The sequence below is a fragment of the Triturus cristatus genome, chromosome 7, assembly GCF_964204655.1.
Source record: "Triturus cristatus chromosome 7, aTriCri1.1, whole genome shotgun sequence".
Classification (NCBI taxonomy): Eukaryota; Metazoa; Chordata; class Amphibia; order Caudata; family Salamandridae; genus Triturus; species Triturus cristatus.
Genome location: NC_140590.1, coordinates 1,687,628,926 through 1,687,652,119, shown reverse-complemented (window position 1 = coordinate 1,687,652,119; position 23,194 = coordinate 1,687,628,926). Strand labels below are relative to the sequence as shown.

The 23,194-nt window shown below is 49.7% G+C and overlaps 1 protein-coding gene across 2 annotated transcripts in view; it reads left to right on the top strand.

Moving 5' to 3' along the window:
• Positions 1-23,194, top strand: part of USP5 (ubiquitin specific peptidase 5) — a 200,084-nt gene that overhangs the window by 132,472 nt on the left and 44,418 nt on the right. Inside the window, exons 14-15 of one of the 2 annotated variants that reach the window (XM_085619846.1) lie at positions 20,891-20,979; positions 21,365-21,556. In XM_085619846.1, the coding sequence (XP_085475972.1) occupies positions 20,891-20,979; positions 21,365-21,556 (281 nt within the window). The remainder of the gene's footprint in view (positions 1-20,890; positions 20,980-21,364; positions 21,557-23,194) is intronic. The other variant, XM_085619847.1, reaches the window with a different exon arrangement.

Below are 23,194 nucleotides of genomic sequence, written 5' to 3'. Positions count from 1 at the left end.
GGATGCCCATGCGCACTGTTGTCCAGGGGAGGAGTCACCAACCTCGTGACCAAAGACTTCTCCGAAGACAACAACAACCTGCAATCATCCGAGCCCAACACCAGATGGCGATCTTATCCTCAGTGTGTGACTCTGCAGCTCTACATGCCAAGAACAGATGCATACTGGTAAGTAGCATATTCCTTTTGTTACCCAACTCAATGTCTGGAGTGGTTAGGAAATTCAATTTGCAATTCAACCATTTTTTCCAAACATCAGCTTATGAGTTATGAAAATACCCACATTTTTGTCTCAAATACGTTCTTTAAAATTTTTGAATACATATCAATTCAGAGGCACAGCAGCTTCTGATTTACTAGTCTAGGTTTCACACTGGAGAGCGCCTTACAGGTAGCTGGAGAGCTACCAGTTGCACTCGTTGGAGAGGCAGAGATCGACAATCATTCTATGGAGGGGCCTTGTCTTGTGGTAAGGATAGACATGAAACTAGATTTAAGAAAAGGTACAGGTACAGTCAACACTGGAAGTGGCAATGTGGGCATGGCCAGGGAGTGGTGAAGAACTTGAGGGAGGAACCTGGGTAAGAGTTAGTCTGTCATGACCGAGCGGGAAACAATGGCTTGCGATGAGGGCACCTGGAGATCTGGAATGGAGATTGTTGATAGTAGGAGACTGTTGGAACTGGGGTTGCCAATTCACAAGGGTAGCCTGGCTCGTGGCAGGAAGGCTCCCAAAGGCATTCTGTATACAGTAGCCGTGCAGCACACGCATCCAACTTAGCAGAGTAACGCACACAATAATACGACGCCACACCACTTGTGTTTAAAAACAGGACTTTTTATGTCGTGTTCATTAATAACTGGGAATAACATATGCAGTGCATTAGTATGTATTCATTAACAACTGAATAGTCTTGGCAGTATTTAGCGTAAATTCATCAACGACTGTATGACTTACACAGTATAATAGCTTAAACTCATCAATGACTGTATGACATAGTAATATAATAGCATATACTCATCAATGACTGTATGACATCAGCAGTATAATAGCATATACTCATCAATGACTGTATGACATCAGCATGGTAAAAGCCTATACTCCTCAATGGCTGTATGACAAAAGCATTGTAAAGGCATATCCCCAACAAACTACCAGTAGTCCCACCCGCTCTAAGTAGGACTTCCAGTCACCACAATCAAAAGGGGTACATTAACGGGGGCTTTGGCGCTGGCCACGTGGCTTTCTTCCGCCTCACACGCTCATGCTTTGATATCGTCTTTAATGTCCCGAGCCTCCCAAGGACCCACCAGGCTCACGAGGTCCCGTCCCGGTCTCTTCCGGGGAGGGGCGGATGCGGGGCTGCCTCTCGAGGGGTGAACACTACTCGGCAACCCCCCTGCGCTACTCGGGTCTCCGCGCCCCTCCCCCCCGGGAAAGTTACCTGAGGTCTTCGGCCCTCCGGGGCCCTTGCGCTGGTCTCTTCCAGGCGCCGTCACTGAGGGAGGCTTCCGGGGAAGGCGCGAGTCCAACCACTCCCGCTGGGAGCAGCGCCGCTGGCGTGAGGCGATGACAGAGCTCGGGGAAGGCTGGTCGTGGGCGGGGGCGAGGCCTCTGACACGGCCGACGCTCCGTCACGTGATGGAGGTTGCGAAAAGGTCGTCCAGCCCCCTGACAAGTGCAATGGCAGCTACCCCGGGCAGCGGCGGTGAGTTTGAGAACAAATAGCGCTTCGCCACCACAGCGCTTCAGGACTCGGGCAGCGGCGGTGAGTTTGGGAACAAATAGCGCTTCGCCACCACAGCGCTTCAGGACTCGGGCAGCGGCGGTGAGGTTGAGATCAATTAGCACTTCGCCACCACAGCGCTTCAGGACTCGGGCAGCGGCGGTGAGGTTGGGAACAAATAGCGCTTCGCCACCACAGCGCTTCAGGACTCGGGCAGCGGCGGTGAGGTTGAGATCAATTAGCACTTCGCCACCACAGCGCTTCAGGACTCGGGCAGCGGCGGTGAGGTTGGGAACAAATAGCGCTTCGCCACCACAGCGCTTCAGGGGCAGGATAGCGCATTACCAGTTTAGTGCTGACAGAACCAGTGGGGGCTCTGAGGAGGATTCTTGGCTGAGTCTTCAGCAGTTCTTCACAGCTGGTGATTCCTTATGGCGCTGATGGTACACGGCCCTTTCTCCTGACAAGGGGTTAGTTAGACAGTTCGGGGGATGGGGGTTTGAGTTGGAGGCTGCTGCCAGTTAGGCCTCTCCTGATGGTCCCTAGGGGATTCCCTCACACTGGGCCAGGTCAGTGGGTTTGGTCAGGAATCCTCACGCAGCTTAGCGGGCAAGGCCTAGACCTAGTCACCCCTAGTGGTATAGGTGCCCCCTCCCCCTTCCGCCTAAACTCCAGCACAGGGTCCCCCCCCAGGTCAGTGGTACCTCAACAACTAACTAGAAAGTTTCCCGCCCTTTCTATTTATACCCCCAGGTCAGGTGACCTCTCTCTATTCTGGAAGGTTCCAGGGGCTTCTACATTCTAGGGATGGTCAGGGGAACCAGGCTAGTGATGTCACAATACCTAAGGGTTCTAGACAGCTCCTGGCAACTAGGGCGCTATTTGAAAGACCGCTCCGCCGTAGCAGGGGTCTGTGGCAGCCATCTTAGTGGTAGAGAGCACCTGCACCTTAGCATTGACCAGCAATGGTAAGGTGCCCGAAGACCTAGAGCCAACCAAAAAGAGGGTGGAAAAAAATGAGGCAAGGGCGAAAAAAAACAGGGAAGATCACCCTAGGGCGGACAGGTCTAACAGGCGTCCCCCCCAGCCGAAAGTGGGGAGACCTACCCAACCTCTAGGGAGCTCTCCTCGCTAAGGCGGAAAAACCGGGAGAGACCGTCCGCATTGGCGTGGTCAACTCCGGGCCGATGTTCCACCCGAAAGTCCATCCCCTGTAGGGAAATGGACCACCTTAGCAACTTTGGGTTCTCGCCTCTCATTTGCATGAGCCAGCGAAGGGGGCGGTGGTCGGTCTGTATGAGGAAGTGAGAACCAAAAAGGTATGGTCTCAACTTCTTCAACGCCCAGACCACCGCAAAGGCTTCACGTTCAATGGTGCTCCACCGTTGTTCCCTGGGAAGGAGCCTTCTGGATATAAAAGCCACCGGTTGGTCTTGGCCATCCTGGTTCAGTTGCGAGAGCACAGCGCCTATACCATGCTCAGAGGCGTCTGTCTGCACGATGAATTCCTTGGTATAGTCAGGAGTCCTAAGCACCGGAGCGGTGCACATCGCATGCTTCAAGGTGTCAAATGCCTCCTGGCAAGCAGCTGTCCAGTTGACTTTCCGTGGTTGCTTTTTAGATGTCAATTCAGTCAGGGGGGCAACGATGGTTCCATACCCCCTGACAAACCGGCGGTAATATCCAGTGAGTCCGAGAAAGGCTCGGACCTCAGTCTGGGTCTTGGGGGGCTCCCAGGCCAATATGGCCTCAATCTTGGCCTGGAGGGGCTGCACCTTACCCCCGCCCACCAGGTGTCCCAGGTAAACGACAGATCCCTGTCCAATCTGGCACTTGCTGGCCTTGATGGTTAGACCAGCTCGCTGCAGAGCCCGCAACACCTCCTGGAGATGCTGCAGATGGTCCTCCCAGCCGCTACTGAAGACAGCTATGTCGTCCAGGTAGGCCGCTGAGAAGGACTCCATGCCAGATAGCACCTGGTTCACCAACCGCTGGAACGTGGCCGGAGCATTCTTGAGCCCAAAGGGCATCACTTTAAATTGAAAGTGGCCCTCGGGGGTGGAGAACGCCGTTTTCTCCCGTGCTCCGTCCGCCATGGCAATCTGCCAGTACCCTGACGTCAAGTCAATGGTACTAAGGTACCGGGCTGCTCCCAGCCGGTCAATCAGCTCATCCGCCCGAGGGATCGGATGAGCGTCTGTCTTGGTGACGGAATTCAAACCCCGATAATCCACACAGAACCGAAGTTCTGGTGTGGTGCCCGGTGGGGCCGCTTTCGGCACCAACACTACCGGACTTGCCCAAGGGCTGCTGGAGGGCTCAATAACTCCTAGCTCCAGCATCTTGGTCACCTCACCCTGGATACTATTCTTCACTTTGTCGGACAGCCGATAAGACTTGGCTTTAACCGGTGGGCTGTCCCCTGTGTCCACATCATGGGTACACAGATGTGTGATTCCAGGCGTGAGGGAGAACAACGAGGCGTACTGCTCCAGTACCTGGCGGCAGTCCCTCCGTTGCTCCGGGGTCAAGGATGGGGAGAGGACCACTCCCTCTACCGTACCATCCTTTTCGTGGGCCGCCAGAAGGTCAGGAAGAGGTTCGCTCTCTTCCTCCTCGCTTCCATCCGTCACCATGAGGAGGGTCATCTCCGATCTCACATGGTGCGGCTTCAGGCGGTTGGCGTGGAACACCCGATGGGGTTGCCGGGGGGTCTTCAAGTCTACTACATAGGTGGTCTGGCCTCGTCGCTCCACAATCTCGAACGGACCAGTCCATCGGTCCTGGAGGGCGCTAAGCTCCCCAGGCTCCATGACCCACACCTTCTGTCCAGCATCCAACTCCACCGTCCGAGCGTTGCGGTCATACCACTCCTTCATGACGGCTTGACTGGCCTTTAGATTGGTTGAGGCCTCCTTCCACAGCTTGGCCATCTGGCTGCGGAATGCCAGCATATAGCTGACAACATCCCGGGGAAGCTTCATCGAAGTCTTCTCCCATCCCTCTTTGACAAGGCTGAGGGGCCCCCTAACGGGATGGCCGTAGAGCAGCTCAAAGGGGCTGAACCCGACTCCCTTCTGCGGCACCTCGCGGTACGAAAATAGCAAGCAAGGGAGGAGGATGTCCCATTTCCGCCTCAAGTCCTCTGGCAGGCTCCGGATCATCCCCTTTAAGGTCTTGTTAAAACGCTCTACGAGTCCGTTAGTTTGGGGGTGATAAGGAGTGGAGAACCGATAGGTCACCCCGCACTCCTTCCACATGGCCTTCATATAGGCTGACATGAAATTTGTGCCCCTATCCGACACCACGACCTTGGGGAATCCCACTCGGGTAAAAATCCCCATTAGGGCCCGCGCCACCACGGGTGCAGTGATGGTCCTCAGAGGAATGGCCTCCGGGTACCGGGTGGCGTGGTCCACTAACACCAGGATGAACCGGTGTCCCGAAGAGGTCGGAGGGTCCAATGGTCCCACAATGTCGATCCCGACCCGCTCAAAAGGGGTCCCGACCACCGGAAGCGGTTCCAAGGGGACCTTCACCTTGGTTCCTGTCTTGCCACTTGCCTGGCATGTCTTGCAGGTCTTGCAATAGGTGTCAGAGGCAACTCTCATCCTGGGCCAATAAAAATGCGGGACTAACCGCGCGAAAGTCTTGTCCTGGCCCAGGTGTCCAGCTAGAGGTATCTCATGGGCTAACTCCAGCAAAAAGGTCCGGTAGCATTGGGGCACGACTAAGGCCCTTGAAGATCCATGCACCGGAACCTTCGGCTCGCTATACAGGAGGCCATCCTCCCAGTAAACGTGGTAATTACCGGATTCCTTATTAGTCGCTTGAGCTGTGGCCTGTCGCCGCATGCCTTCAAGCGTGGGGCACTCTCTCTGGCCCCGGCGAAATTCCTCCCGGGTAGGCCCTCCTTCCACGCACCAACCGGCCGGGATAGGCAGGTCCCCCACAGGAATAACATCCACCTCCGCGGACTCTGGAGCCACAACCACCGGCTCCCCTTCCATCCCACGGGGGGTAGCCATCTCCTCTACTGGTCCAACTTCGGGTTGGGCTGTTCTTTCCGGCTCCAACTCGGTGTGAGCTCTCTGCCGGGCAGCTATGGACCTTGTGACCACACAGGCCCATCCTGGTAACCCCAGCATTTCTGTGTGGGCTCGTAGCTCCACTTCCTTCCAGATATTGGTCTCCAAGTCGTTCCCGAGCAGACAGTCCACTGGCAGGGCAGGGCTCACGGCAACTTTTAAGGGGCCTTTGACTCCTTCCCACTCAAATGAAACCTGAGCCACCGGGTAATGACTCAGGCTGCCATCGGCCAATACGGCCGGATGGAACATGTCAGGGATCAACTGCTCCGGGGACACCAGCCGCCTTACTACGGTGGTCATGCTGGCACCTGTGTCCCTCAAAGCCTCCACCTCCTGTCCGTTCACCTGCACCCTCTGCCGGTATTTGGCAGTATTCGATGGTAAGGAAATCACTGGAACCTCTTCCCTATCCCCCAGTGAGACAAGGGTCAGGCCTGTCCACTCCCCCTCCCTATCTAGGGGCAACTCCACCCCAAGCGCTATACTAGCCACCCCAGGGGGCTTTCCTCCTGTGGGGGCGGGAGTTCTTTTGCGACACTGGACATCCCCCTTATAGTGTCCCACCTCCCCACATTCATAGCACTTGACTATTCTGGGTGGTTGACCCTTGTCAGGGTGAGTGGACTTTGGGAAACTGGACTGAGAGGGGCTCCCTACACCTTTCCCAAACTGCCTGTTTGGTGGGCCTCGGGAGAGCTCCTTCTTTTTATCTCCCCCCTCTTTCCTCTGGGGGGTGCTCTGTCCACCCTTCGGGCCATCTGCCCCGGAACCCTTAAAGGTCACTCGGGTACTAACCCAAGTGTCCGCCTCTTCCGCAAGTGTCCGGGGGTCGGTCAACTTGCGGTCCACCAAGTGTTGGCGCAGCTCCGGAAAACACTTATCCAAGAGGTGCTCTCTCAGAAATAAGTTGTACAGACCCTCAAAATCCTGCACCTCGCTGCCACGCACCCATCCATCTAAAGCCTTCCGGGCATAATCATAGAAATCCACCCAGTTCTGCGTGGTCAACTTGTGACTGCTACGGAATCTCTGACGGTATCTCTCAGGGGTGAGGCCAAACTTTTTAAGCAGGGCCTCCTTCATCACCGGATAGTTGGTTTGGTCTACCTTCTCTAGATACAAGAGGGTGTCCCTCACTACGGGAGGTATATATCGGTACAGGCCACCCCCCCAGTAGCTTGTGGGCACCCCATGGACCTTCAGGGATACTTCGTACGCCTCCAACCACCGGTTGATGTCATCCCCTACCCCGTAACTAGCAATCACATCTTTTGGGAGGTAGAATTTAGGCTCCCGTGGAACCTCTGGTACGCTGCCACCATTTACATTCCCTTGCGCACTGATCTGTAATGCTCTCAACTCCAATTCTTTGAGCTGGAGCTCATGCGCAAGCTTCCTTTCTTCCATTGCTAGCCTCTTATCTTCCTTTTCTTTTTCCAATTTTGCAAGCTCCCATCTCAGTAACCTCTCCTCTCTCCTGTCCTCATACTCCTCCGGCGAGGCACTCCTTCTAGATACACTACTGCCTGCCCCAGAACGTCTCCCTGACGACAGGTGTTCACTGACATCAATGTGCAGCAGGCCTAGTTCTCCTGACGTGCCCGCCTCCCCTAGTGCCCCTTGCTCCTCTGGCTCCTCGTCCCCTTTCCTCTCTGGGTGGGCTAATACCCATGCTTGTAAGGCTTTACGGAGCTCTTCTCCTTTGGCTCTCTTCCCAACTGCCACCCCCATCCCCTGACAGAAACTCCTCAGCTGAACCACCGAGTATTCCTCTATGTTGGCTAGCTGGAACTCCATTCTGACAGGTGGGGCCCCAGACAATATGAGTGAATATCAGGACGTAGGTAACAACTAGGGCAATCCTCTGGGCACACCGTTAGACAGTAGAGGCCACCTGGCTATGCTTGCTTAAACACTAGGTGTCCAATTGCGGCGTACTCTGCTTCACTGAAGGGTGCTGCACAACTACAGGACCGGATCCCACCGCTGAGCACCAAATTATGTTGGAACTGGGGTTGCCAATTCACAAGGGTAGCCTGGCTCGTGGCAGGAAGGCTCCCAAAGGCATTCTGTATACAGTAGCCGTGCAGCACACGCATCCAACTTAGCAGAGTAACGCACACAATAATACGACGCCACACCACTTGTGTTTAAAAACAGGACTTTTTATGTCGTGTTCATTAATAACTGGGAATAACATATGCAGTGCATTAGTATGTATTCATTAACAACTGAATAGTCTTGGCAGTATTTAGCGTAAATTCATCAACGACTGTATGACTTACACAGTATAATAGCTTAAACTCATCAATGACTGTATGACATAGTAATATAATAGCATATACTCATCAATGACTGTATGACATCAGCAGTATAATAGCATATACTCATCAATGACTGTATGACATCAGCATGGTAAAAGCCTATACTCCTCAATGGCTGTATGACAAAAGCATTGTAAAGGCATATCCCCAACAAACTACCAGTAGTCCCACCCGCTCTAAGTAGGACTTCCAGTCACCACAATCAAAAGGGGTACATTAACGGGGGCTTTGGCGCTGGCCACGTGGCTTTCTTCCGCCTCACACGCTCATGCTTTGATATCGTCTTTAATGTCCCGAGCCTCCCAAGGACCCACCAGGCTCACGAGGTGCCGTCCCAGTCTCTCCCGGGGAGGGGCGGATGCGGGGCTGCCTCTCGAGGGGTGAACACTACTCGGCAACCCCCCTGCGCTACTCGGGTCTCCGCGCCCCTCCCCCCCGGGAAAGTTACCTGAGGTCTTCGGCCCTCCGGGGCCCTTGCGCTGGTCTCTTCCAGGCGCCGTCACTGAGGGAGGCTTCCGGGGAAGGCGCGAGTCCAACCACTCCCGCTGGGAGCAGCGCCGCTGGCGTGAGGCGATGACAGAGCTCGGGGAAGGCTGGTCGTGGGCGGGGGCGAGGCCTCTGACACGGCCGACGCTCCGTCACGTGATGGAGGTCGCGAAAAGGTCGTCCAGCCCCCTGACAAGTGCAATGGCAGCTACCCCGGGCAGCGGCGGTGAGTTTGAGAACAAATAGCGCTTCGCCACCACAGCGCTTCAGGACTCGGGCAGCGGCGGTGAGTTTGGGAACAAATAGCGCTTCGCCACCACAGCGCTTCAGGACTCGGGCAGCGGCGGTGAGGTTGAGATCAATTAGCACTTCGCCACCACAGCGCTTCAGGACTCGGGCAGCGGCGGTGAGGTTGGGAACAAATAGCGCTTCGCCACCACAGCGCTTCAGGACTCGGGCAGCGGCGGTGAGGTTGAGATCAATTAGCACTTCGCCACCACAGCGCTTCAGGACTCGGGCAGCGGCGGTGAGGTTGGGAACAAATAGCGCTTCGCCACCACAGCGCTTCAGGGGCAGGATAGCGCACTACCAGTTTAGTGCTGACAGAACCAGTGGGGGCTCTGAGGAGGATTCTTGGCTGAGTCTTCAGCAGTTCTTCACAGCTGGTGATTCCTTATGGCGCTGATGGTACACGGCCCTTTCTCCTGACAAGGGGTTAGTTAGACAGTTCGGGGGATGGGGGTTTGAGTTGGAGGCTGCTGCCAGTTAGGCCTCTCCTGATGGTCCCTAGGGGATTCCCTCACACTGGGCCAGGTCAGTGGGTTTGGTCAGGAATCCTCACGCAGCTTAGCGGGCAAGGCCTAGACCTAGTCACCCCTAGTGGTATAGGTGCCCCCTCCCCCTTCCGCCTAAACTCCAGCACAGGGTCCCCCCCCAGGTCAGTGGTACCTCAACAACTAACTAGAAAGTTTCCCGCCCTTTCTATTTATACCCCCAGGTCAGGTGACCTCTCTCTATTCTGGAAGGTTCCAGGGGCTTCTACATTCTAGGGATGGTCAGGGGAACCAGGCTAGTGATGTCACAATACCTAAGGGTTCTAGACAGCTCCTGGCAACTAGGGCGCTATTTGAAAGACCGCTCCGCAGTAGCAGGGGTCTGTGGCAGCCATCTTAGTGGTAGAGAGCACCTGCACCTTAGCATTGACCAGCAATGGTAAGGTGCCCGAAGACCTAGAGCCAACCAAAAAGAGGGTGGAAAAAAATGAGGCAAGGGCGAAAAAAAACAGGGAAGATCACCCTAGGGCGGACAGGTCTAACAGAGACAGATATACCTGTATGTTGACCACGTATACGGAAGGGCTGGAAGTCTGCAAGGCAAAAGAGATGATATGGTGTGCCAGTGAAGGCTTTGATACTGCGTTTTAAGCGGGCACTTGATTTTCAGGGCGAGTCTTCTGTGCTTACCAACATCCTTAGTTACTCCTAAATGTTTAGTGTATATGAGTTACAGATCTAAAGAGGCGTCAGCCTTTTCTGAAGAGTGAACTGTAATCTTAAAACATTAAGGAAGTCAAGGAGCATGATAGTTTTCTGAAGCCCCTTTCCATCTTGATCTACCCCTTTCATCCCTTCTCTTTAATTCCATGCATGTCTCACTTCCTCCCCACTTCCTGCTTCAACATCCTGACCCCTATTGCCCCTTCCTCTGTCATCTTTGGCTCTGAAATTCATAATTGGGTCATTTTGTGTTCAATCGAAAATTCTGCATACGAGTTTTTAGTTTATCCTGAGGATTTTGTTTCGGGGTTATGGGGCAGTTGGTGATTGCGGTGGGTAGCGCATTCAAGTAAAAATACAAAGCGGCTGTGTTAAAACCACTCCATGGTTCACTGTGCAGGCGACATCCCGCCTGCACTTTTAAGAGGGGAGAGAGATCCCCTTGCATGCGGGTGCTGCGAGTGATTTCACCCACCTGGAAGGGGATGTCTGAGGTGCTCCATAGAACCCCTTTGACCCCTCCAGAGGGCTGCCATCAGGGGACAAACTGACAATGCGCCACCTTTTTGTTGCGCACTGTTGGTGCTCTTCCTGACAGGTTCTTTGTCTTTGCGCCTGCATCCATAATATGGTGTGGGTGCAGATTTAGAGACATTCCCTCATTTGCGTGGGGCCATGTCACCATGCAAATGAGGGAACACCCTATTGAGATAGTGCTGGCACTGCATGTCCGCTAGCACTATCTGTGTTCCAGAAGGGGTCGCACAACCATCTGCGGCCCCATCTGTGAATCAAAGTGCCTTGAGAGCACACAAAGCGGGCGCACATCCCCTTTGCGCCCCCGGGACACTTTCCATAGTACCATCCCTGTTGGCTTTGTTAAAATTTGTTGCCGATAGTGAATAGCATTGATGAGCAAGTCCATGCCACAGTGTGTTATGAGCAACGACGGGGGAAAGCATTGGAGGAGCCGGTGGTAAGCAAACACTTAAGTAGTCATATTGTACACAACGGGTCTTAAACAACCAACGGCTGAAAGCTGTCTGTAGTCGAGACCTAAAAAGCAAGAGGTCCCAACACTTTCTTGGGTAGAGATAGGTCGCTAGACTGTTTCAAAGTTCACATAAAGTAATCAAATCAAAATAACATTGGGAACTTTATAGTGTGTTATCCTATGGGCTGATGCTTGGAAGCCCTCTTTTCTAGTTCTCGAGTGCATTGCTGTGGGCAGTGTTTCTAGATAACTGAAGGTGCCAAACAGAGTGTTATAACTCAAAATCAAGTGGGCTGTAATTTGTCTGCCCTGTTTCTAGTTTCTCAGCAGCCATGGGTGCAAATGATGGAATCTCAGTGGGTTTGTGCTAATGCTCACTAATTCACTCCCCACAAGTGAACTTCGATTTCTGATTTGCAGAACAATTATTCAGTCAGTCAAAGTTCCAGTGTTTGGTTAACAAGACTAGGCTGCCGGTCATTGGTTACAAGCTGCACCGGGCGCAGTTGGAGACAATTTGTGGCCCCAGCGGTGTTCGAACTCAGTGTTACATCATGTGGCCCCAGGGTCCTAGGAATGGACTTCATACTCAGAGTAGGACCCCTGTGGGACTGAACCGTAGGGGCCAATATCTGAAACGGCTAATTGTGATTGGAATTTTCACTAGCAGGAGTGTGCTACCTGGGGTTTTAGATACCTGCTGGACCACCGGCAACAGAGTAACACTGGGTACTGTTGTACCACTCCTTTTACAACGTTTTCCTTGAAATAGTACAAAATGGGTAGTTAAAGATCAATGCAGCAACCTCGGCAAAAGTGTTATAGCACAAGGACTGAAGGTGAAGGAAAATCCCTTTGTGTCCCTCTGTTGTTTTGGGGTTGGGTATTCAGGGCTTCCAAGCAATCGGGCAGGTTTGGCTTGCCAGCAGGCATAGTACTGCAGTGATCTCAGAACTTCATTGACGCTCATGTGTATCAGATGTTGTTGGGTTCAGGCTGTAGATTCTCATTGGTGCAAGTCAGGCGCAGTTACTTGAGGCATCTTTGACGCAGTTGTGCAGCGTGAATCTTTCTGGATTCACTATGCTGTGCATTATTCCGCCATCTAGTGGTTGGGTCCGGAATTGTTGTATTTCTTCTTTATTTTATTTTTTTCGTTGCCCAGGTGGGCTTCGACATACCACCATTTGGTGCCTCTTCGTGACGTCGACGCACTTCCTCCGGAAGTTCCCACCTTTGGTTGCCATCTTCAGATTCTGTTTTTTCCGCCTTTGGGTGTGGATCGTCAGGGAAGGAGCTCCACAACTTGGAAAAAGAATCCACAAGAAAACAGGAAAATCGAAAAATCACCTTAGAACATACCGGACTACAAGACACGTAGAGGGGACGACGAAAGAGGAGAAAAATATCGAGAACTTCGACGTTCCTAACAGAGAATGCGCACACTGGGCGTGGTAATGGACAAAACACCCTTTAAATTCTGTGCCAACTGCCACCACAAGTACGCGCAGAAGGACCAACACCCAGTTTGCAATCTCTGCCTGCCGCTCGACCATCGAAGCAAGGACTGCAACGCCTGCGCAGCATTCACTCTGAAGACCCTCAGAGTAAGAGAAAGGCAAAGAAGAGCAAACTACAGTATGCAGGGGCAGGGAGCACCTCCATCGCACCGAGATCTGGGCCTCTCCAGTGGAGAAGAGGACAACATCGCCGAAGAACCGGAGGACGTTAAAATCGTCGAAGTCGAAAAGACAACCCCAAAGGAGGTAGGAGTCGTAGAACCCCAGGCACTCCACTGATACTCAAAAGAGTGAGCCCAAGTCCTCGAAAGGAGCATTGCTGTTGAAACACTCGACGTCCGCAACTGCATCCAAGGAAAAGCAGCCCATCAGTTCCATGGACAAGGACTCCCAGACGGCAAAAACCCAAAATAAGGCAAAGGCGTCTAAGAGCTGTCAAGGAAAGGACCCTTTGATGTCGAAAAATGAAGGGTTGAAAGCGTCTACGACTTGGATGTCGAGAACCGTCAAGAGAAAAGCCGAAACCCTTGACACCGAACACACGTCCGAGATGGAGAAAAGAAAAGGCTCGAGGCCGAAATGGCGAGCATCTTGCAACGCAAGAGGGACTCCGACGAGAAGATGAGGCAGTACACTATTCCGCCGAAGCCCACAGCCGAGGCCAAAGGGTGCGTTGAGGACCGACAACAGAACCAGTCGAACAGGAGGAGGAAAACCTGTATTACGGCAATGCCGAAGGTGAGGAAGACTAACTAACTTACCAGGGCTCGACATCCTCGGAGGCGCAAGACTTGCAGTGGCAGGATCTCAACATCGAATCCCCGGAAGAGGGAGTAGAATCCTATGCTTTGAGGCCTTCGCCGCCGGACGACATAGGAATCTATAACCAGGTTGTTAAGAGGGCTGCAGACACGTATGGGGTGCAGCTAGACAAGAAACCTCAATCTTGCTTCCTGTTGGAGACATTACCATCCCAGACAAGAAACCAGTTCCTACCAATGCTCCCAAGTGTGCTGGACCAGGTGAAGGAGGCCTTCAAGGAACCTATGTGTAAAGCAGTAACTCCAAGGACTGAGAAGAAATACAAACACTCTCTTCCAAAGACCCCATGCATATTAGGGGATCAGTACCAGCGGATTCAACCATAACATCCACTGCGAGGAAGAGGGCCAATATACCCACAAACACAGGACCACCTCCAGAGAAGGAAAGCAGGAAAATGGTCCTAATGGGGAGAAAGATGGAAAGGAGTGCGGCGATCCAATGGCGCATCGCCAATTCGAATGCGCTCATCAACAGGCACGCATACCAACACTGGGAGTAAGTGGGCGAACTCCTAAAGCATCTGCCAGAGTAATACCAGAGAAGGGTGAGCCACCTGGTAGAGGAAGGGAAGAGCATGACTAATACATGTCTAAAGTCGGCCCTGGATGCAGCTGAGACATCAAGCAGGCAGATGATTCTAGGGGTAATTGAGAGAAACGAAACCTAACATCGTCTCAACCGGTATCATTAAGGAAGACAAGTATATATGCAAGTACAAGACATTACAGGAAGGAAGAGGGAGACTTGTGTTTTTTAGAAAGTGCTCTTGGCATCCTATATTTAAATTAACAAAAATTAGAACAGTTGTATCAGCACTGTATGCATAAATGCAAGGGCAGCCCAAAACGTACTTGGTGCACCACTGTGTCCGTGACACACGAAAGTGACGGCGCAAGTGACAAGTGAAAGATCAGCGGAAGGCTCAATATGACCAGGTGAAAAAATATATATACAGAAATATATGGTTCAACAGAGACTATTTACAGAATTAGGTCACGGTTTAGTACAACATTTTGTGTGAACCATAGTTCAATTTGCGCTGTGGATTGCGCTGAATGGTGGACGGCATTTTAATGCTATTTAATCAGGATCATCTTCAGTACCGGGTTGCCAAATAAGGGGTGCTGTACAAGAAAAGTAACTGAGAGAAGGCATGCCTCACTAAGAATTTCAGGCTTCAAGGCTGAAGTACAAAACTACATCTTCAACACACCCTTTAACGGGGAACATCTTTTCGGTGCTCCAGTTGACGAGAAACTCAATCAACTCAAGAAGGACAATGAGACAGCTAGGTCCATGGGGGCACTATAGTTCAGAGGAATGTGAAGAGAAACACCTTCAAGAAGACCAGCGAGTAGGGGACCCACTAACCTGTGGCACCACACCAAACCTTCCAGCAGGGTTACTAAGGAGGTAACCAGAGCCAACAGCAGGGTCAGCAGCAGCAAAACTGGCAGTACCAGCCCCGAGGACAGTCCTTTTGAGGGCACGCACTAGGAAGAGGAAATGGACAGAGAGGGGGGTCAACAACCCACATCCAAGTGACTCCGCTGTAAGGCCAACACGCACCCAGTCAACAACTCGACGGGTGCAGCGAAAGATGAGACAAAGACTAGAACTAATTCAAGACCAACAACAGTTCCTTCAGCATGTAACACCAGTAGGAGGCAGGATAAAACAGTTCTTCCAAGAGTGGAGGAAGATCACATCAGACAAATGGATACTAAACTTCATACAATACGGTTACTATATAGAACCAGTAAGACCACCTCCAAACAATGCCAAACAGCAGAGTACACTCAGCAAAGGAGCGTTCACATTTGCTACAAGAATCAGAGGAACTTCTAAACAAAAAGACCATAGAAATAGTACCATATAAAAAACAGAACAAGGGTGTCTACTCCACCTACTTCCTCATACCAAAGGTGGACGAAACCTTACGACCAATTCTGGATATAAGGTTCTTAAACAAGTTCATAAAAACTCAAAGATTCAAAATGACTCTTCAAGAAGTAATACCCCAAATACAGGAAGGGGATTATATGGCAACTATCGACTTAAAGGACGCTTACTTACACATCCCCATCAACAACAAACACAAACATGTACTAAGGTTTATGATCAACAAAACTCACTGCCAGTTCGCAGTGCTGGCATTCGGACTCAAATTCGCACCAAGGGTTTTTACAAAATGCCTGGCAGCAGTAACAGCACATTTAAGGAGGCAAGGAATATATGTATACCCATACCTCGACGACTGGCTGGTAAAAGCAAGCTCATACAACCAATGCAAGCGACACATGCAAGAGGTCAAACACTAGTTTAACTAGGGTTTTCAATCAATTGGGGAAAGTCATCCATAGAACCAGACCAGGTGAAGATATTCTTAGGAGCAGAGATCAACACCATACAGGGCAAGGTGTTTCCGAGCACAAAGAGAACCGTAGCAATATTGAAGAAGACCTGTCTTTACCGCAAGGGGCAAGCTCTGACAGTGAGGACGGTGGGCAAGATGATGGTAATGATGGCGTCATGCATACATTTGGTCCCAAATATCCACCTCCACACGAGACCATTCCAAGAATGGATCCAACAACAATGCTCACAGGCAACAGGGAGTTGGGAAGGTCTAGTGGTTGTCACGCAAGCAGTACAGCAAGAAATAGCGTGGTGGAACAAGAAGAACATAACACAAGGGAAAACATTCACACAACCACCTCCTAGTGACCATCACAACAGATGATTCCCAACTGGTATGGGGGGCACACACAAACACCCTCAAGGTAAGGGGATTGTGGTCACAACAGGATGCGATAAAACACATCAACTACCTAGAACTGAAGACAGTGTTCCTAGCCTTAAAAGCCTTTCAGAAACAACTGTACGGACATAAGAGTACTAATCCAAACAGACAATACAACCACCATGTTCTTCATCAACAAACCAGGAGGAACACAATCAGTGACACTATCGGTGCTAGCACAGGAGATATGGAGGTGGGCAATTCCAAGGCAAATAGACTTGCTAGCAATACATCTACCAGGAAAGGACAATGTGGAAGCAGACAGGCTCAGCAGACGGACGTCAGCATCACACGAATGGGAACTCAATCAGCAAAAAATCCAGAAGATAGTCAACAAATGGGGAACTCCGCAAATAGACCTATTTGCAACCCAGCAAAATGCCAAAACTTTGCATCCAGACAACTGTGCAAACGGTCCCTGGGGAATGCGCTATGGATAAGCTGGTCAGGGACATTTGCCTACGCTTTTCCACTGACACCACTGCTACACAGGTTACTAAACAAATGCAGAACCAACAACATGACACTAATACTGATAGCACCTCAGTGGGCTAGACAAACCTGGTTCTCACAGATAATGGCGATGGCACAAGCACCTGCACCCAGGCTCCCCACAAGAGAGGACCTGTTGACGATGCAAAACGGAAGGGTGCTTCATCCAGAGCCGGAGAGCCTCAGCCTAGCAGCATGGCTCCTGAAGACTTAGAGTTTGCACACCTCAAACTACCAGCAAGCACAATGGCGGTGCTAAGAGAGGCAAGGAGGCCTACCACAAGGAAGTGCTACGTAGCAAAGTGGGAAAGATTCTCAAAATGGTGCATTAAGGAAAAACTACAGAAAAGGTTTACCACGGAATCAATAGTACTGAAGTACTTAACACATCTACTACAAAATAAACTAAGCTACACTTCACTAAGGGTGCACTTAGCGGCAATAGTGGCTTACACAATCGGAGAAACCGGGAAGAGTTTCTTTACTTCCCAAGTGGTAAAGAGGTTTCGAGAAGGGGCAAAAAGGATCGCACCACCAAACAGAATGCCACCTCCAGCATGGAACCTCAATGTAGTGCTAACTCAATTGATGAAGGCACCATTCGAGCCTATGCATAAAACACTGCATATGCTCACGCTAAAGACTGCCTTCCTAGTGGCTATCACATCACTACGAAGAGTAAGCGAATTACAAGCGCTAACACTGCAAGAGCCCTACCTACAAATACACAATGACAGGATCATAATGAGAACTGACCCACATTTCATGCCAAAGGTGGTGTCAAGGTTCCTCATAAATCAGTCAATACAAATACCAAGTTTGTTCCAAAAACCAACCACAAGCACAGAAAGGGCGTTACACACATGGGACGCCAGGAGGGCAGTAATTCACTATATAGAAAGGACAAAAGAATGCAGGAAAACAAAGCAATTCTTTGTGTCTTTTGCCAGAAGTTTTCTGGGACGACCAGCCACCAAGAATATCATACCCGATGGATTGCACAGACCATACAATTCTGCCACAAACAGGCAGGGCAAGAATTACAAGGAGCAACACATGCTCACTCAACAAGGAAGAAAGGAGCAACAACCTATTCAAGACATTTGCCAAGCAGCAACATGGTCCTCAGTGCGCACGTTCACCAAGCACTACTGCGCAGATATTCAGATGAACAAGGGAGCACAAGTGTGACAACATTTCTTACAATACCTATTCAGTAACCAACGCTCATTTTCCACCCAGCCACCACAAATCTAGCAAACCGCTACAAAGTCTATGCACAGCATAGTGAATCCAGAAAGATTCACGCTGCAAAACGTATAGTTTACCTGTCAGTGTAGTTTTGCAGTTTGAAGACTTTCGGGATTCACTAGCGATCCCACCCTCCTCCGCCAGAAAGATGAGACCGGAGAAAGACAATTAAAAACAGGAGGAAGACTAATGGAAAAAAGAATCCGAAGATGGCAACCAAAGGTGGGAGCTTCCGGAGGAAATGCGTAGACGTCACGAAGAGGCACCAAATGGTGGTTTGTCGACACCCACCTGGGCCATGGGAAAAAAAAGAGAAGAAATACAACCGTTCCGGACCCAACCACTACATGGAAGAATAATGCTCAGCATAGTGAATCCAGAAAGTCTTCAAGCTGCAAAACTACACCGACAGGTAAGAAACTATACGTTATCAATCATTTCAGTCTTTTGCTGGCCCTCCATATGAGGGCAGCTCATCTCCTTCCCTCGGCTTTGAGGCTACATTATTGTAGGTGTAGTCCCAATCTTGCAAGGGAGGAGTTCACAATTTTCAACACGTGATCCTAGTTCAAACACCAGTCTCAGCTGATGGTGCGGAAATTAGTCTGAATTTCAGACAATCTTTTTTTATTATTGTTTTGTTTTTGGTTAGAGGAGTAATGCCAAAGGATCCAGGGTTGTAGAATGTTTATTCCTAAACTAGAGTCCACGCGAGGTCCAAAATGTGTAACGGTAACCTGTCAATGCACAGCAGTTTTTCCTCTGCTTTTCCATACTGGAAGGAGGGGGTACACACAAAATGGGGAAGTGGCCATTGGGCTACATTCCCTAAGTGGGGTCACTTCTGTATCCAGACAGCTCCCAGGTCACTTCGGTATTCAGTCAGATAAAGGGGAAGGTGGCCAAGATGTTTATATTTGGCAATGCCTCATGCAGACCTCCTAAGCAATGATACCTTATTGCTGGCCAGCTGTGGTGATAAAGCTATCTAGGCAGCTAAAGAGGTTCTTGTCTGTCATTTGTTCCGTACAAGAGCTCTAGATTGGCAGACAAAACTGTGGATTTCCCCAACCTACCCAAAAAGCTACAGGTCTATGCAAAATGAAGCTTAAATAGTGGAGTTAAATCCATAAAACCAAGATGGTTGAAAGCCCCTCCATCTTTTCTTGTAGTCACTGTGTCCTTTTTGGAGACATAGTCAACACATCATTTGTACAGTCATGTAACAGACAAACCCAATACACATTGCATACGTTCTGCATGTTATAAAGACCTGTAATTGAGAGCTCTACTGATTTTCTTCAAGGGGGTGGGTTGACCCTCTCCCACTCTGAAATCTGCCACCAGCAGCCATCCATCCCCCTGCAGCCCGATGGTGGGACAGCAGCCACCCTCCACCATGGATTAGTACAAACACTGATCAATGGAGTCTTACATTCTGCACTTTGAACAACAGACATATTGAACAAAATAAGGAGTCTTGTACTGTCTATTTCACTTGGATTTGTGTGGGGACAAAGAGGAAATGGGAGGTTAGTAAAATTCAAACTGACAAGGTGGCACACATTCACTTACCGTGTGAATATGTATGCCTGTGCACCTCTAGGTAAATTCATATATTGGTCAGAAGGGTTACTGACTAAGTGGGTGGTGACCTGCTTGGGGCCAATAACATCTATTAACCCAAACTAGCAGCTAAGAGTCATCTTACTCCATATCAGAACCTTACACGATTTTGCATTCCAGTATAGTGGTTTTGAGGACTCATCGCTCTATTCTCCAGAAAGTAATGGCAGAGTTTCATAACAGTCAGTCCAGTCCATATTGTGGCACTCTTTTTCAGTAATCCCACCACTCTGGCAAAAAGAGCATTGTATCTCTGGGAGTCTAGTGGGTTTTAAAGCTTTGTTTAGACATGGCAAAGTCCATAAGAAGTCTGTTCAGCTTTAGTCAAATGGGTCTCCTCTACACAGGGTTCCCCACAACAAAGCAATCCCTATCGCATGGTTTATTCCTTTTCATTGTGTTACCAGCTGGCTAGTAAGGGTTCACTGAGCACATTCTCCTCACAGGGAGTGGATGCAGCTTCTGCTGTTTAGTTACAAAATGTTTCCATAGTAAACATATATAGAAACATCTACTAGTGGTTTGTCGTCATGGATGCAGAAGCCAACACTGCATTTGGTCCTTCTGCTCTGATGAGCCATTTCCGTTGGCCATAACTGCTAAGCAGTACAAATTATGACATTCTGTGTCACACTTCTGCAGAGAGAGCCTCAAAATAATTGGGTGTGCTGGTGTATTCAGCACCTTCCACGACTATTATGAAAGGTTCCATGATGCAGAAGACCATGTTTGTCTGGTTTTTGGTTCTGTATAAGGCTGAGCTGTGTGGTACAAGTACAATGCATGCTTGAATATAGAAGCCACTGGCTCCTTAAAAGGAGAGTATTTATTTTCACAGTTCACATTACACACTGCCTATCAAGGTTGGTTTCCTGCACTTTTTCCAAATTTTGCCTAGTCCCATGACATTACCAGCAGTGTTGGGGTCCTGCGAGGCAAAACTGTTCTATGTATATTTTTCAGTTGAAAATAAAATAGGAATTTGAAGCCCAATTAGGCTATACAGAGGTTGTTTCTGCATAGCAATTGACAGAGCTCACCTCTTGGAAGTTGTTGTTTGTTGACTAAGCGCGTTCCTGCATTCAGGTGGGAAGTTGTTGTTACTGTGACTTTTAAAAATGGCCATCTTGGCACGGATGGGCCTCATTATTAGCGACTAGCTATGACGTCGCTCTTCATTCTAATACAGCAGAACTTTCTGCATCTTTGATGTCTGACTTCGCTTTCCTGATGTTTCTCGTCTTTCTTTCTGGCAGGACCACTCGTTTTGCATCTTTTCCGGACTACTTGGTCATTCAAATAAAAAAGTTTACCTTTGGCCTGGACTGGGTACCCAAAAAGCTTGGTAGGTTTTGCATGCAAGTGGGGGTAGGTTCTGTGGGCAGAGTGCATGTGGAGGCCGCTTGGTTGCTGGAGATGAGGAATTTTCTTTTGTCCACAGCCACTTCGCAAAACCCACTTAAGCTCAATAAAGTTTTGCTCTTTGGTAGACCTTTTGGAAGATTCTCTATCACACATTTAACATGTAAGGATTCTTCCAAAATAATCTTGATCCGCGTACTTTGCATTGTTCTACAGATGTTTGTTGTGTGGGGGACAGTCGGAGTTGAGGGAGGTTTTGGGGCCAGAGGAGACTGGGTGAATTTTTGCTTAGGGGCTAGGTGCACCATCCTTTTTGCAGCGCTCCACCCTAGCCCTCAAGGATTAATGCCCATTTCATCTATCTCTAGATGTGTCCATTGAGATGCCAGATGAGTTGGACATCACGCAACTGCGGGGCACTGGTCTGCAGCCTGGAGAACAGGAGCTGCTGGACATCGCCCCGCCTTTGGTGACACCAGATGAGCCCAAAGGTAGCCTTGGTTTCTATGGCAACGATGACGACGACTCCTTCTGCTCCCCTCACTTCTCCTCTCCGACATGTTAGTGGCTCTTTTCCTTCCTTCCTGTGGGTATCTGTGTTCCACTCTTCAGCCTCCTGTCTCTTCTGCCCTCCCTGTGTTCTGTCTTTGCAGAGTCTTTCATTTGTCACATAGTATGCCAAAGGATGCTACAGTGTGTAGATGAAGGCCTGTTTTGCTGCTGAGTAACAGGGACTTGACAGAGGGAAAGGAAACTTGCTTCAAGATGCTATGAAATCTGTGGTGATGATAGCCAGCCTGGTGCTCCTGAGCGTCCACTTACAGTAACCATCTATTAAACATGAATCCTGTTTCTTTCGGAAATGTTTTATGCTGTCAGCAGGACTACTCGACCAACAGGAGGTCTCTTATGTGAATACCTTCCACTTTTTGTCCATGATTTGGGAGGTGCCTCCCTAATTATAAGAAGTAATTCTAGAGCAAATCAGTAGGGGCAGAATCACAATATTGGAAAGCAGTAACCTAAGAAATGCTTCTTCTTGGCAGCGAAAGTTTGAAAAATAAAAAAACCTTTCTGCACAGAACAAAGGTTGTTGCAGGTAAATAGCCAAAGTGCCACAGCTGGTACATCCTGTAACCTCATTGGTGCTAATCAGAGCCTTCAAACCACATCAGTGCATCCCTGTTGAACAATGTACGGTCACGTTCTTGCACGAATGATTATGGGTTGGGACTGGGCTTCAGAGTTTTGTGGTTCTTATGCCTAATGTACTGTTGCATGTGGCCCGCTGATAATTCAGCCATGTTTGCAACAGAACCAGATACGCATCTCAACAAGTACAATCTCTCGTAAGCCTAAAGCTGACCCACAAAATGCCTTAAAGGTAGTGTAGCTGCAAGTGCAAATACATGTCTCTCTTGCCTGCCCATAGTCCTGCCCTTTCCCCCTATAATGGCCCACCCCTCATATACTGCCTGGCAATCCAATTCGTTTCATTCTTGCTGGTGAAGAAAGTAACATCAAATAGTTATTTTCTGGTCCACATAACCACAGTGTAGCATGTTACCCATGTAGGCTTCTGCATACCACACAGAGGTAGTACACACTTTATGTGGAGTTATAATGTAATAAAAAAAAAAAGGAGGCCTTTTTTAGGTTTAGGTTTATTTTGTGTTTACGTGTTTGTCAATTTTGTTCTTTGTTTTGTGGCAGTAAGCCTATGCTGTAATTACCAGTTTCAAACTAGTCCAACTTCTTAGGGACAGCACTTTTGGCAAGGAAATGTGCAATAGTGATGACCATGCATTTTGCATTTCTATATTCTGGAGAGTTTCACTGTTCTCTCCGTTATTTTGACATGCAACTTGTGGCCTTGCTAAGTGTCCCTGCATGATTGGATGGAGCATTCTTAAAATGATAGTCCTCTCCGTTATTTTGACATGCAACTTGTGGCCTTGCTAAGTGTCCCTGCATGATTGGATGGAGCATTCTTAAAATGATAGTCCCATTTGCAGAAAAAAATATTAAGATGCAGACTGACCCTTCCTTCCAGGCACGTGGCAGAGATATTCTCTGATATCTGGCTGGTCCTGCTGAGAATTAGCATCATCAATTAGCATCATCATCATCAACGCCACGGTCCTCCCTCTTCATTTAAAGGATGCAATGTTGAGAGGCTCGCTGGTCACAAATGATGT